A 16459-nucleotide genomic window follows, 5' to 3' on the forward strand; every position below is an offset into this window, starting at 1 on the left:
TGCTATGTCAGGTTCTCTTGGTTTTCTTATGAGCCTTGCTCAGTTTCATGTAGGTGTAGGAACCATATTGTAGCCCAGGAGAGATTCCCACTATATGTGCTTTAAAACTTACAGGGGTTTTAGAAAATAGCCCGTTCAAAACTGACACAAGAAGTAAGCAAGGCAAACTATGGGAAGATCATGCTTCCACTTGAGGTACATCTAGAGCCATGGACACTTCCTGGTAAAACTTTGTGAAATTTGCCTTTTCATGTATAATAGCTTTCTATCTTCTTGTTCTAGACTAAGCTGCAGTCAGTACTGGTTAATATGATGGCACTATAGATAAGTGTATGTGGGCTATTATGTGTATGACATGTATGCAGCAAGTAGTTGCTAATTATGTTCTTTTGTTTTCCCTAATGAGAAATTGCAGCTTGCCCATTGGGACATTTTGAAGAGTTGTAGTAGAATTGATGCCTTAATCTCAACTTTATGCTTTGTCAAAGATGATATATAGTTTGGGGTTAAATTTTTTTTCAGTTTAATCCATACATATTTACAATACATGAAGTTTATATTGACGTTAGGAAATATGTACATATATACATATAACGCATTTTGATTCCTCTTTCCCTCCTTCCCCAACTCCCCTCCTTCAAATCCCCTTTTCCATTTCATTGTTACTGTTTTGTTGTTATTTTTAATTTGTATTTTAAAAAGTTTTTTCACTTTTTTTTGGTACCAGGGATTGAACTCACTATCTTGTGCTTGCCAGGCAGATGACATGCTGCTGAGCCATATCCCTGTTTTTTTGTTTAAAAAAAAACATCTTTTAAAAAAGATTTTTGATTGACATACAGCAGTTGCATATAATTATGGAGTACAAAATGTTTTGATACATGTATAATGTTCAAATCAGAGTAAGAACATATATCTCATTTCTTCCTTTGTGATGAAAATGTTCAAAATTTTCTTTACAGTTTAAAAAAAATGTATATGATCATTATTTATATTTACCCACCAGACAATATAACACCAGAATTTTTTTTCCTATCTAACTGTAACTTAATATAGTTTGTGTTTTATAGCTGCAAAGAGTCTTTGCTCATTGAGTCTAGGTTTACCACCTAAACTGTACTGGATTCCTAGAGTGTGGTGTCTGTTTTGAGTGCTTGGCCAGATGCTACCTTGTTTTATCATAATGCTTTGTTCTTAAGCATAACCAGGTTTCTGATACTATTTATTGTGTTGATTTTTTTAAAAAAGATTACCTATTGATTGAGATTGTTATGGTTTGTGTCTAGGTGTCCCCCAAAGCTTCATATGGGGTCATATGACTTTTTCAGAGACTGAATCTAGTGTGATTGATTTGTAGTGTAATGCTGGGATTCACTTGCATACAATATAAGGGACAGAAAGAGGCTTGTCTTTTCTCTCTCATTTATCACTTTTGCTGTTTTCTGCCACCATGAACTGTTGCCACTCTGCCTTGAAGCCAGCTGATTATGGACTGAAACTTCCAACTGTGAGCTACATAAACTTCCTCCTTTAACTTTGGTTGTTGGGTGTTTTATCTTAGCAATGAGAAAAGTAACTAAGATAGGCTAACAGAATTTTAGATCATGATTTTACAGCTACATGTCATTTACAGAGAGTGAGAAAAATTGCTTGACAGGCCAGTAATCTATGTTAATTTATCACCAGAAAACACTACCTTCTAGTAGATTTGTGATAGTCCATGTGAATCTACTGGTATCATATCTTATTCTTTTCCAAATAATATCACAAATGTGTGATTTCAAGTGATGTTTTCAGGGGAACAACTAAGGAGAGAAATATAGCTGCAAAGCTTTTTCTAAGCCAGATGTGGAAGTACACGCCTGTGATTCCAGTTGCATAGGATACTCAGGCAGAAGGATTGCAGAATCGAAGCCAGACTTGGTAGAGCTTGTCTCAAACTAAAATTAAATCCCTAGCACTGCAAAAACAAGCAAACAAAAATTAAAAGGGCTGGGAATGGAGCTAAGGGATAGAACAGTTGACCTAGTACCCATCAGGTCCTGGGTTTAGTCCCTAGAACCACAAAAAAAATTTTTAAAAGTAATGTCTTCTGATTTATTCAATTATTAAATTACAGATTATCTTTGGTTAGGGCCTAATGACTTGAGTCAAGGCAATTATATACATATTCTGATTTTAAAGAGTATTTAGCCTAGGAAAGTCACTAATAGTTATGATTTACTAACTGCTTATTCTGTTTTAGGCATTGTGCCACGTACCTTTCTTGAGTGTTCCCCAGAAGTGCTAAAGTACACTGTAGTTAGTTAGTTCTTGTTACATATGAGTTTGAGGCACAGATTTATGAGGTCCGTATGTCCTTTGAGGCCATAGAACTTAAATGCAAAGCTTGTGCAGAAATTCATGTCTGCCTCCAGAATACATTAATTTAACTTCCTGTAATATACCAATACTGCATGTATTTTTAAGAATTTATTTTCTTGAAAAAATTGAAATTAAACTTGAGAAAAAAATTAAAGACCTTATGATATGTTACCATTAGATAGGTTTGTTTTCTTTATACTTGCATGGCACAGTAGTATTTTAATTATCCTTTTAGTATAAACTTGTGAACACCAGAGACCATATTATGTATATTTTTTTAATTATTTATTTATTTATTTATATTTTTGGTACCGGGGATTGAACTCATGACCTTGTGCTTGCTAGGCAGCCACTTACACCACTGAGCTAAATCCTTGGCCCCTTGTTATTTTTTTAAATATGTTTGTTTCATTTTTTTCCTCATTCTGTTTCTTTTGTGGAGGGAATATATGATGACATTTCCTTATTGTCATATCTTTATGCCGCCTAAAGTTCTATTCCACATGAGTTGATATTTCTGTTATTAGGACATCATGTCCTAAGTCACTAAAGCCAGTAATGCCAAATTCTGTAAATTCTGTCTCTGTGTATCTCTTTCATTTTTGCTTTCCTCCTATTGCCCTTTCATTGTCTCAGTGTAGTCTTTGTAACTGTCAGGATAATCTTCCTGAAATGTAGTTCTGACCATGCAGAATCTAGTGACCCTTGCTGGCTACTGTTTTTGACTTTTTGTTCATTTCCAGCCTTACTGTATAATTTACCCCTTTTGTTTCTCCTTTTATTGTTCTTTCTGCCTTGGCCTGCTTGGACTGTTCACTGTCTCTTTGAAGGTGATTCTCTTATTCCCACCTCCAGAACTTTCCTAACATTGTTTTCCTCTTCCAGCATTATCCTTCCGTTCCTAATATCTGTATTTTGGAAATGCATGTATCACTTGGAAGAATTATGGTCAAAGTTAAGAGAAATAATGTATATGAAATTCCTAAAAATGTGTTATGTTTAATACATGCATTAATTCATTCTGTAAATAGTAGTGATTACTATGGATTGGCTTTTTGTTTATTTTAGGATCATCTTGTCCAGCACCTTGGCCCTTTGCAGTTTCCCTTAAGGTTAATGTTTTTGGGATCTATGTTGACCTCTGCTCTTATATTCAATGATAATCCTTTTTTTTTTTTTTTTTTTGGTCTTTTTTTGAGACAGGGTCTCACTATGTAGTTCTGGCTGGCCTTGAGCTCATTTTGTAGCCCAGGCTGATCTTGAACAGTGATCCTCCTGCCTCAGCTTCTCAAGTGTTGGGATTACAGGCATGTATCACCATACCCTGCTTAATGCTACCCTTTGAAGAGGCCTGGGTTTACCAGATCTCTGTCGGACTAGAATGGGTTCTTAATACTGCTGTATTCAGACACACCTTAACAGAAAAATGGAGACTATAAGCTCTGGAGTTCAACTTATATCAGGGTACCTTACCAGCTATGTGATTGTGATTTTTAGAAAAAATTATGCAGTGGTACCTTGGTTCATGAACACTTCCGTTAGCAATTTGGTTTGCAGACAGAAGCATTTGGCAGAATTTTGTTTAGTTCTTAATTCTGCGTTGGTGACAAACACAACTGTAACCATCTTTTCCAAAATTGTGGAATAAATTAAATTAGTGAACCAAAGTACCACTATAAATGGGAAAATAGTGCTTACCTTACAGGGTTGTTGCACAAATCAAATGAGATGTTTTAGAAACTATTTATAGTCTTGTACTTAACAAATGTCTTCTTTTCTTATCCCTGTAGTATCCTCCCTGAGGACACACAGAAACACACATAAAGACTAAAGATATAAATGCACAGTGCCCCAAACATGCACATAAGTGCACATGTGCATACTTCCATATATGTGTACAAAGACATACACCAAAATCTCTATTTAGTAGCCTGATATTTGGGACGAGTGCTAGATAAAATTTGTGTGGTAGGAGGTATGTTTCACTGTCTGAAAATCTCTGCATAAATCATCGATCTTGTACACAGAGAATTGGCTATCTTTCTCTATTTCCATTAATTTATCTTATCTGTTTGGTTCCAGTGTTTTTGTGTGTGTGTTTAGTTGTTTACTTTTTGACAGTGTTGCAAAAAACTACTCTTTTCTAGTTATGTTTCTCCTCTCCTTCAGATATTTGTGCAGAAAATATTTTCTCAATGAAGTATCCCTTGACTGTCCTACTTTCTGCCATTTTATAAAGTGGCCATTCCTGCTTACTGTTTATTACTAGTATGTGTAAAGTTTTACTTATGTATCTATTTTTTTTACTTTATTTGTTAATATTAAGAAGAAAAGGTAAAACAAATTTTCACAACAAAATAATGAAAAAGTAACAATTGTTGATAAATTACACATCATTATCTTTAGTCACTCAAGTACAAAACTTATGTATCTATTTATTGCCAGCCTGTTCAACTATAGTAGCCTAGTGAGGACACAGACTTTTTACTATTTTGCTTATGTTTTATCCTTAGCATCTTAGCTGGTACTCAAAAAATACTAAAATATGTGAATTTTGGCATTGGATTGGTTATTTGCAATATTGTGTATTAGCATAGATTTGGGGGGGGGGTTGTACCAGAGATTGAACTTAGGACCTCACATTTGCCAGGCAAGCACTTATGCCACTGAGCTAAATGCCTGGCCCCTAGCATAGATTCTTAAATTTAGTGTTTGCAGTAGCTTCATATTTAACCTTTGGAGCATTTAATGCAGATCAACCTAAGTGTAAGTTTACATGTAGTTTTATATTTTGACATATATATTAGAACCTCTTTTTGTCCATGCCCTAGTATATACATATATATTCATACTTTTTCAATAAATACTTCATTATATATTAAATACTAAGAATGGTGCTAAAGATTGATCCCTTCCCTCAAGAAGTGTATAATTCAGTGAAGAGGCAACCAAGCCTTCCTTGTTTGGTGTCATCTCTGTTTTGTTGCCTCAAAATGTTAACCCTAAGGCTCAGTCTTCATATTTCTTTTCTGTCCATATTTACTTTGTTGTCTTTTATAGTCTTATCAGGTTTTTTTTTTGTAAATATTTTATCCTAGCTAACAATTTTCAAGTTTCCTCTCCAGTCAGTAACCTTTGTCCTCTTGACATCTGCATTTGGATGTGTAATAGGCATCTCAAACTTTATTCTCTATCACTATTATTATTATTAATATTGTTATCATCATTTTTACCATTGAGCTGTATATTCAAGGCTCTTTTTACATTTTAGTTTGAGACAGGATCTTACTGATTGCCCAGGCTGACCTCAAACTTGGCATCCTCATGTCTCAGCCATCTGAGTACCTGGGATTATGGGTGTGGATCACTGTGCCTGGTTGCTGTCTTCAAGAAGCTCCTGCTTCTGGAAATGTCATCTTTATTCACTCAATTGCTTAGGTCAGAACTCTTAGAAGTTATTCTTGCCCTCTTTATTATCCTATGTGCAAAATAATAATCCTATTGGCCTGTCTTCAAAATATACAGCCATTGTTTATGCCAGTGACCTTCCCCCAATTCAAATTATCTTTAATCCAAATTATTATAGTCCCTTCTGCAGTGATTATTCTAAAACAAAAATTAGATCATGCTATTCTTAGGCTCAAAATCCTTCCATAGCTTACCATCTCACACAGAAAAGCCTGAAACTTTCCGGTGGCTGTGGGACCTGACCCTGTTTAATTTGCCTCTTCCCCCATTCCTACCTTATCATGTCATTTTCTTCCTCTTACACTTTGCTTGTTGCTTTACAGCCATTCTGACCTTGATAGTCCTGTAGAGTACCAAACTGTTCTGTCTCAGGGCTTTTTGCCTGTCCATCTCTTTCTCCAGGCTTATTCCTTCCTTCAGGTTACTGCTTAAGGGGCCTAACAGACCTTTCCTGGTGTAAAGCAGCATTGTTTTCCTTCCCTTATCCTCTAGTTCTGCAACTCCTTAACTCTCTTGTTTTGCTTTGTGTTTTTCCATGGCAATAACTCTTTTTTTCCATGGTAATAAATAAGGATTTGTGGCATTTATCTCCCCTGTCTAGGTTGTACAGGAGTTCTGTGGGAATAGAACCTCTTTTCATTCAGTGTTAATCCTGACATTAGAACAATGTATTGTGGACACTTAATAAATAATTTGTTGAGTGAAGTAGAACAGTGCAGCACAATATGATTACAATAGTAAAAGTATATATAAGATACAGTAGGAACAAAGGGGAAAAAGTGACATGATTACCTAGGAGTTGAGGGAAAGCTTCTTTACAAAGTTGCCTTCATCAAATTCTATTAGAGATAGCGGGAGGCATTATGGTAACCATTGTTGATCACCTTGTATCATGTTTTTACATTATCTATTATGTCCACCCTTTTGACTTGACCGATTCTGTTCTGTTATGTCACATTTGGTTTTAATCCCTTCCAAAAAAGTAAATAAGAACCGTGGGAGCAATGAAACCCAAAATGTGTAATAGTCATGGTACAAAAGAGAGGAAAAGAAAGTGCTCTAAACTATATAACTGCATGTATATTTAAGTGTATAAGATAGAAAATGATATCACAGAGTTTTATTGGATCATTGAACAGAACTGTTTGCAATATCATTGATGGAATGTCCACTTTACAAGCTTTAATTTTGTGACTTGAACAATTATTTCTAGGATGACAATATGTAATCCATTAACTAGTGATTTCCTACTGTTCATTTTTTTTCTGTAAATCTGTATAACTTGTACCCTTTCTCTGCTTTTTATTTCTTTTCTCCTTAAATAAAATTAAAAAAAAAAAAAGTTGCCTTCATCAGAGCCTTTTAGAAGAAACAAACAGATGAAGGAAACTGCACAGTGGCTTGTGTATATTGTCCCAGCTACTTAGGAGGCTGACTGAGGCAGGAGTATTATTGGAGTTTGAGTCTCACCAGGGAAAAATAGCGAGACACCCCCCCCCCCATTTTAACCCCCTCCAACACTTACTGTGGATGTACAGAGGCATGAGGTAACACAGTGTGTTCAAGGAACCAATGTATACTATTAATGGAACATAACTTTTAGGAGTAAAGGTTAAATGGATGAGACCAGTCTGCTTGATTGTAGAGGATTTTCATGTCAGGTACAGAATTATAGATTTTGTTCTGCAAAGTAGGCAGTAGTAGGTAATGTGGAACCATTGCTGCTCAAGAGATGATACATATACATGTGTGTATATATAATATTCATATTTTTGTGAGAGGTATGTTTAACATAGGTAGCAGCAGAATGAAAAATGAGTAGCAAACAAGCAGCATCTCATTTAGGATATTAATTATGTTATAGGTTACAAATAATAAAATACTATCATATGTGAGCCAGAGGATATTTCATTTTATGGTTGGACAAAACTATTGATATATAAAATGAATGTATTCTTGACAAACCTTTCAATATGTGTGTGACTGAGAAAAAGTCACTTATAGAGAATTGTTTGGCTCATCTTTGAAAATACATGCCTTAGGGAAGGGTACTTGTAAAAGGAAATTTAGGTGGGGCCTGGTAGCACACACCTGTAATTCCAGGACTTAGAAGGCTGAAGTTGAAGGATTGACTTGATTTTGAGACCAGTCTGGGGTACACAGTGAGTTCAAGATCACCTTGAACTATATAGTGAGTGCCTGCCTCAAAAAAACCAAAAGAATGAAAGAAAGAGAAATATATTAGCAGTTACATTTTAAGTTATAATGTAAACTAGAAAAGTGTGAGATTAGCTAGTTCAAGCAGAAAGAGATTTATAAAGTATTTTAAGTTTTGTAGAGTTGTTGGGAAGAACAAAACAAATGACAAATTCTAGGTGAAAGTTGTCTTAGTTATTACTTTTCTTGCTACTGAGACAAAATACCTGACACTCAAAATTAAGGAAGGAGGGGTTTTTTTTTTTGGCTCACAGTTTGTAGAGGTTTCAGTCTATAATTGGCTGATTTGAAGGCAGGGTGCCCTGGCAGAGGAAAACAGTTCATGATGGGCAGACTGGAACAAAGCAACAAGGCCTCTTTCTGTCCCTTATATTGTATCCAGTCTACTGGAATTAAAGCAGTGCCAGTCTAATAGTGGACCTATTTAGTAATCACCCACTCTTAATCTTAGCACCCTTAATCCTAGCATTGCACCATGAATCAGTCACACCCTCTAGATTTAGCCATCTCTGAAAAAGCCCTACTTATGACTGCATGTGGCTTTGAGGAGGAACATCCAGACATAAACCATAACATTCTGCCCCTGGCCCCATAAAGACATTCTTTATATGAAAGGCATTTAGTCCATCTTCAGTAGTTGCCAAAATCCTAACAGTTTTAGTATTGCTGAAAAGTCCAACTCCCAAATCTCTTCTGAGACTTAAAGCAGACTCTTAGCTGTGTATACTTGTATAAATGAAAAGCACATTAAACACTTCCAACATAAAGTGGCACAAGATAGACATTTCCATTCCAAAAGTTATAAAGAGAGAGTCAGCAAGGAACAGAAACAAAGCAAGACCAGATTCCAGCAGGGCAAACATTAAATCCCACACATCCACTTCTGGGATCCCTGGCCATCTGTGGCAAGTTGTCAACACCAGCTTTGCCCCTAAAGTATTTCTGGTGGTGGTAGTGCCCATGGCTTCTGTCTTGGGCCAGCTCTGCTCCTTCCTTACAGTTTTCCTTGGATGATCCACATTCCTGGCTTCTCCAAACTTCTAGGGTCTCCACTGCATCTTTGGCTTCACATTCATAGCTTCAGACACTGCATTCCCGGGAACACCACCTGGCCTCCAAGATCTTTCAAAATATGAGCAGAAGCCTTCCTGACCCCACAAGCCTTGCATTCTGCATTCACCTTAAACCAGTACCATATGGATGATGACAAGGTCTGCTATCAGCTTCCTTCTCTCTTGGCTGTAGGGCTTGAGTGCTTATGAATCAAATCCTGAGGAACAGCTTCCCTAGGCTGCTGTTATTCTGGAACATGGTGCTCTGGGACTGTCTTCTCAAAGCAAAGTCTTTTACTTTTGCAATTTTGAGGCTGCAAGGATGGAGTCCAACAGTTTCTTGTGATAACTTCAGGCCATCTTTTCTATTTTTGTGTTCTTTCTCAATAATCAAGATCTCTTCCCTGTTCTTTGCAGTCCACAGGCTTATTGGATCTTCCTTTCTGGCCAAGCTCAAAACACAAAATCATTCTGCTGGGCTCTTTGCTCTTGATTTTCAATATAAATCTGACTAAAAGCATCCAATGGTAGCTATGCCGTTGCCTCAACATTTGACTGTTTTGAAATTTCTTTTGCCAGATTAGTTAGTGTGCTACCCTTAGTCTTTGGCAAAGTCTCTGAACATGAGCATAATGCAGACAAACTTTCTGCCGAACCATAACATATATCATCTAGAGTCTAATAGCCAGTGCATTATTTCCTTCCCAGCAGGAACCTCTGGAACCTGTTCTTTACCAGCACCATTCTATCAGCCTTCTGGTCTTCTGAGCTCTGACCAAAATCTCCCATCAAGTACAGCCTCAAGCATTTCAGCTCTTGCTTGTTCAGGCAGCATCTCTTAAAAGATTGCCTAACTCTTTGCCCTTTCTGGTAGCCCCTTCCAAAAGTTCCTGAGCCACACAGTCAGATACAGTCACAGCAGTGACCCCACTTGTGGTACCAGATTCTTTTCTTAGTTACTTTTCTTGCTGCTGAGACAAAATACTTAACACCCAAAGTTAAAGAAAGGAATTCCAAGGCAGGGTGCCATAGCAGTGGAAAAATAATTCATGGTGGGCAGACTGGAACAGAGAAGCTAGGGGAAGACAAGCCTCTTTCTGTGCTTTATAGTGTATCCAGTATATTGGGATTAGGGCAGTGCCAGTCCAATATGGACTGATTTAGTAATCACCCACCCTGAAAGCACCGGTAATCCTAGCATTGTACCATGAATCAATCTTTTTTAAAAAATTTTATTTAAAGAAAGACTAAACAAAACAGAAAATAGATAGAAATAATACATACATTCAGAGAAAAAAATAAACAGTAAGAAATCACTAGTTGATGTTTACGTATTGTCATTTTAAAATAGTTGCCATGAATCCGTCTTACCCTCTAGATTCAGCCACCTCTGAAAAAGCCCCACCCATGACTCTCTGAGGCTTTAAGGGGTAACATCAAGACACAAAACTATAGACAGACTTCCGGGAGAACATGGCGGACAAATAACAGCAGCCACGGAGGCTCTCTGAGATTACCAGTTTAGAATCCAGGAGCGGTGCTGTGTGAGGAGTCCTACATGAGGGGAGATGTACCCTGCTGACCCAGGAACGATCTAAGCTGAGAGAAACCAACTGAAAGTGCAATCCTGATGCTATAAAAGGAACAGATAAAATCTCAGCACGGAAGCTGGATCCCGTGCCATTGGAAGCCGCGATTTGAATTTTCTGCTGCCGATACTGTGTCCCAATCTGCACCGCAGGGAGAGAGACGCGCAAAAGCTCTGAGAGCTGGAATCAGCGAACCAAATGGCGTTGAGAGCGGGACTGGTCGGGAGCCCTGCATCGACCTGCGGTGAGTGAGAGAAATAGGGACCCTTTCATGACTAGGAGGCTCCAACAGAAGACATTCTGGGAACGAGCAGACTAGCTGGAACAGGGCCCTGCAGTGACTTTAGTCGCATATTCCCCTCTCAAGCGGGAGTGGTGGGGGGCACTTGGCCTGGTGACGCCACGGACTAAGATCCAGTAAGCTAGCCCAGATCAGGTGCCTGCGCCTGGTGGTGTACCCTAGCAGTGAAGCATTCAGGAGGTTGACCTGGAGAGGTGGGTCCAGCAGAGGCTGCCCAGGTCTGTGTCTCCCTAGTACACTGCAGTGGGCAGGAACACCTAGCAGGTGGATTCAAACAAACTGTAACAGAAAAGAGGAAAAACAAAACAAAACAAAAAAAACCCTGGGCCTCCTATACACACTTGTATGGAAGGAACAAAAAGTATGGGAAAAGGGAGCAACAAGAAAGGGTCCTCAGTCCCCAATCCTGAGAACACTGATCCAGGAGAGGTAAATGCAAAAGAGAATGAAGACAGAAAACATGCAGTATCAGACACGGCACCTATAGACATAAAGCGGTATCTCCAGAGCCTCATAGATGAGTTCAAAAATGAAGTATTTAATGAAATAAAGCAAGAAATAAGTAGAATAGTTAGAGAAATGCTAAGCACTGCCCAAGAAAAAATAGATGGTGGAATGGAAGAACAGAAAAAAAGGGGAGAATTGTTTGATGGAGAAAATAGAGAAAACATAGAATACGTGAAGCAGGTTCAAAGACATTACCAGGAAACTAAAAACTGTTGAAAGCTGGCATAACAGCTTGAAAGAATCTAAGGATAGATTATCAGAACTGGAGGACAGATTAGTAATGTGGGAGCATGAAATGAAAAACTTCTTAAAAATAACAAGAAAACAAACAGCAATAATATAAAGACTAGAAGATGATAAGAGCATCTATAACTTAAGAATTAATAACATAAAAGAAGAAGTAGGGACTCAAACAAATGAACTACAAAAGTTATTCACAGAAATAATCCAGGAGAATTTCCCTAATTTAGCGAAAGATAAAGATACTCAGATGTATGAGGCATACAAGACCCCAGTCACCTGCAACCCAAACAGAGCTACATCCAAGCATATAATGATCAAAATTCCAGAAATCCAATATAAGAACAGAATATTAAAAGCCGTCCAAGACAAGAAACAGATCACTTACAAGGGAACACCCATCAGAATTACAGACTTCTTGGCACAAACCATCAAATCATGAAGAGCGTGGGGGAAAATAATTCAAGCTTTGAAAGATAATAACCTCCAGCCAAGATTGATATATCCTACACAACTGTCCTAGAAATTGATGGAAAAACAAGGTGCTTCCAGGATAAAGAGGAACTAGGGGAATTTGCAACCACCAATTCAACTCTACAGAGATTACTGCAGGATATTCTAAAAATGAAAAATACCAAGATTCCAGAAACAGTAGCAGAGCGGCCACAATGAATGGAGCAGAAAGTGAAATGAAGAGGACAAACTGACAACCAATGACAGAAAAAGAGCTCAACAGAAATGAGGCAGAGAAGGTTGGATGGTAGGAACAGCCATTTTGGAGAAAACAAGACATCATAATAGGTAGTGCTGATTTAATATCCTCTTGTTTTGAAGTCCCATCAAGCTTTTGTTCTTCTGTCTCCATTGGTTTTAACGTGTTGTATCTTATTGGATTTTATTATATGTAATAATATAAACAAAAACTTCTATAGACAAGAAGATTATACAGAAACCATTGTTCATTTTCTGTTTGTTGATTCTAAATACCCTGTAATACTGTCATTCTCTTGAACGGTTGGTTTTACATTGTCTTGATAGGTTTGATGCTACAGTATACGAAGTTATACCCAAAGATTTTAAGGGAAGAGACACTATAGTAACTACTATTATGTCGAGATTATCTTGTGGTGAAACACTGTTTTGCTTAAATGGCTATGTTTTGACCTGCGCTGTTTCGTTGTTATGCCCTCTTTTTTTTTTATCTCAATCTCCTTTTAATTATCTACTTTTTCATTTTTATCCTTTTAATTAAGGGAAAAATAAAAAATAGCAGGATTAAAAAAAAGGTGACATACAAATGGCTAATATGCTACAGCTGAATCATTTTCATTTTTCAATACTCTTAAAGACAGCATTCAGAGTCTTTAACCTTAAGTATGATGCTAGTGGTTTTTGCAGATGTTCTCAATCATGTTGAGGGCATTCCCTTCTATTTTTAATTTATTAAAAGTTTTTTAACTTGTTTTTTTGGGGGGGTTTTGGTACTGGGGATCAAACTCATGACTTTGCATTTGCCAGTTAGACGCTTATGCCACTGATCTAAATCCCTGACCCCCTAACCTGGATTTTTTAAGTTCTTTTTGTTTGTTTGTTTGTTTGCATCTATTGATAGTTTTTTGTTAAAAAGGAAAATTACATTGATCATTTTTAAGATTAACCAACAAAAGAAAAAAAAAGATTAAACCAACATTGCACTGTACTTCTGGAATAAACCCTTATTTGGTTATAAAAAAAAAAGACATAAACCATAACAGAAAGCTTAGGAATGACATTCAAAAGCCACGTTGTAGCTGAACTACCAAGAAAATCACATCTTTTAAGTTTAGAAAAGCTCCTATAGAATTGATAAGCCATAGCTTTTAGTAGCTTTTGTTTTGGAACCTTGTGTCCTTACTATGATTTGGAATGTGCTAGTATAGGCAGGCAGCTACCTTCATCAGTAAAGGGTTGTCATTGCTACTGGCTCTAGAATTCGCCCTAACATGCTACAACCCATACCTCAGAATGGATGCTTTGTACTCTCCTTTTAATACATGCAAGACCTGTGGCTGAATCCCAGGACTTTTGCAAATTGCTGCTGCATAATATGGACATCTCCATGACAGTGCTTGCTAGTAGAAGCAGTCTAACCTCAGCCTCTCTTCTCTTCTGCCCTTCATTTTTCTATTGAGTAAATCTGATTGGTGAAACTTTAGTCACATCCACAATTCTAGCTGCAAGAGAGTCTGGGAAATACAGTATTTAAGCTGTCTAGTTTCTGCAGTATAGGGAGGTATGTAATGAAGGAGGTAAAAATGGATGTTGAGGGGCTGAGGATTTAGCTCACCGGCATAAGTACCTGCCTTGCAAGCAGGCGGTCGTGAGTTTGATCCCTGACACCGATAAAAATGAAAAAGACAAAAAAAAAAAAAAAATGTTGAACACAGAACATGCGTCTCATTAAGGTTGGCTATCAGTAAGTGGGATGTAGATAAATTGAGGAAAATTGCAAATAATACTAAAACTGCACAGTGTTGGGAAACTGCTACTTTTTAGTATGTTTTTATTCTTTATAATAGCATGTTTTGCAGAGTAGTGAAAGAAAGTTAGGCTTCTACCTCTATTATAAAGTCAGTGCTCTGTACTCAGAAGTTTCCTCACATTTGAGATGTACTTACTGGATAAAAAGTATGAAAGAGAAAGTAAAAGAAAGATCATTCGAATGTGTTAAACTGAAGAAAGTTAATATTATCAAATACTGTGAGTAGTCAAAGTGGGAACAGAAAATCACTTGATTCTACTTAATATTATCAGTATTCTGGAATGTTCTATACAAGCAGTTAGGATCAGAAACTAAATTGCAGATTTAGCCTGTGAGTAGGAGAGAAGGATTGGAGACAGAAAATAAATTGAAAGAGGGCTGTGGTTTCAAAGACAGTAGACTTTGTCTAGTGCACATGCTTATATACCAGAATTGTCCAAGCCACACATAGACAAGTACAGTCTTTGGAATTCTTCATTTTCATTTGTTTGTGTAACTTGGAGTATATATTCATAACACACTCATTTTCTGCTTAAAGGTACAACATTATTTTAATTATATATCTAATCTTTAGTTACTTTACTCTTAATTAGATTGTTTATAAAGTGCTAATCACTCATAGTTTGAAGGTATAATATAAAGTTTTCTTTTCCAATTCTTTTTTCTCCTTCCCCTCTTCCCCTTTTTAAAAATTTTTTGTTAGCATCAGATTAATCTATTTTACCAAGTATAAATACAAACTGGCAGCACTTAATACAGTTATATTAAATTAGACTTTTGGATACACTATCTGTGCTGAATTACAATAATATTTTTCTCTTTTTTCCTATTTGTATTTTTTTATTTCAAACTAGTTTATGGTTGAAATACTGACATTTTCAGGGACCAGTGATTTAGTGTTTAGGTTCTCTCATTATATATAAATCATATTTATCAGAATTGAATTCCAAATTCATATGTATTCTTGGGCCCATTAGATGGCCTAGATGGACTGTTGGTTTAAAAGAAAAAAAAGCACATCAGTTACGCAGCAGGGAGACAGCAAGTGTGTGATGGAAGGAGTTGTTTAAGTGCTGTGAAAGGAGTGGACAGGATCCTGAAGAGAGTGAGAGACACGGGTAGAGAGCAGAGAGGAAGGATGAGCTTTGGATAAGAAGAGGGGAGGTTGCTTATCTTTTGAGAGGTGGATAAGTAGATACAAATACAGATATAATTATTTTTTCCATTAGGAGACTGGTTTATTTGTAAGGACTAAGCCCATTTTAGGCAATTTTGAGTGATTTATAAGGTTAAAGTCCTTGACTCTGATTTGAGATGAGCATTCATTTGTTTATTCTAGTCTTGTGGTAATTTGATTTTCTAATTTCTCAAAGACAAGCTTAAGAACAACTAGTATCTTACTGGTGCTTTTCCATTGTGGTTCTTAATTTTAAAAAATTACCTGTTAAATGCTTAAGTTTCTAATAAATTTTAAAATATATTAGTTTTAATGGCCTTTAGTTTTGTTTTGTTTTTAATACCGGGGATTGAACTCACGACCTAGTCCTTACAAGGCAGGTGCTTATGCTACTGAGCTAAATCCCCAGCCCATTGGCCTTTAGTTTTAAAACTGATGAACAGGAACAGATTAGAATATCTAGCTCATACTTTCTCTAGGAAAACTATAATTCAGTGATTTTCTGAAATTGTACAGATGCTTAGTAGGAGAGAAGACAGAAACATTGGTTTCATGATTCTTAGTATAATGCCCTTTTATTTCATCACCTACTTCGGTTTCTCTGATGAGTACACTGGTTTGTTTGCCCTTGTGGCTCATAAGTGTCACATAAGAACTCTAAAACTAGCTATCACTGATTTTTGATATTCATTCCTTACATAATCAAGTGCTTATTGTATGTGATCACTTATTGTATGTTTTAGAGTTCAAAGATCAGGGTCTCAGGCCCTAAAAATAGACAAAATAAAAAACTTTAAAAAAATAAATGAATATACTCAAGTAAAAACAGAGTCTTAGTTATGAATATTATCAAGGAGACAAAACAGAGATAGCCTATGGTAACAAGATTATCTACTTCAGTTAGAATAGTCAGGGAAGATTTTTCTGAGGAGGTGACATTTGAGCAGAGACCTGACTGATAAGAAAATACCAAGTGCTAGGACCATTCCAGGAGTGGTCCTGAGCTTGAATAATTTTGACAAG

The 16459-nt window shown here is 36.7% G+C and overlaps 1 protein-coding gene across 3 annotated transcripts in view; it reads left to right on the plus strand.

The window, feature by feature from the left end:
* Positions 1–16459, plus strand: part of Rasa2 (RAS p21 protein activator 2) — a 140108-nt gene that overhangs the window by 7756 nt on the left and 115893 nt on the right. Inside the window, exon 1 of one of the 3 annotated variants that reach the window (XM_063249093.1) lies at positions 9751–10934. The exons of the other annotated variants lie outside the window; for them this stretch is intronic. Within the exon in view, the coding sequence (XP_063105163.1) occupies positions 10889–10934 (46 nt within the window). The 5' untranslated portion in view covers positions 9751–10888. Of the gene's footprint in view, positions 1–9750; positions 10935–16459 lie in introns of those variants that run through there. 3 annotated transcript variants of the gene reach the window in all.

Source organism: Cavia porcellus, unplaced genomic scaffold (assembly GCF_034190915.1).
Source record: "Cavia porcellus strain 051 isolate PalLab524CR breed Dunkin Hartley unplaced genomic scaffold, mCavPor4.1 scaffold_5, whole genome shotgun sequence".
NCBI lineage: Eukaryota > Metazoa > Chordata > Mammalia > Rodentia > Caviidae > Cavia > Cavia porcellus.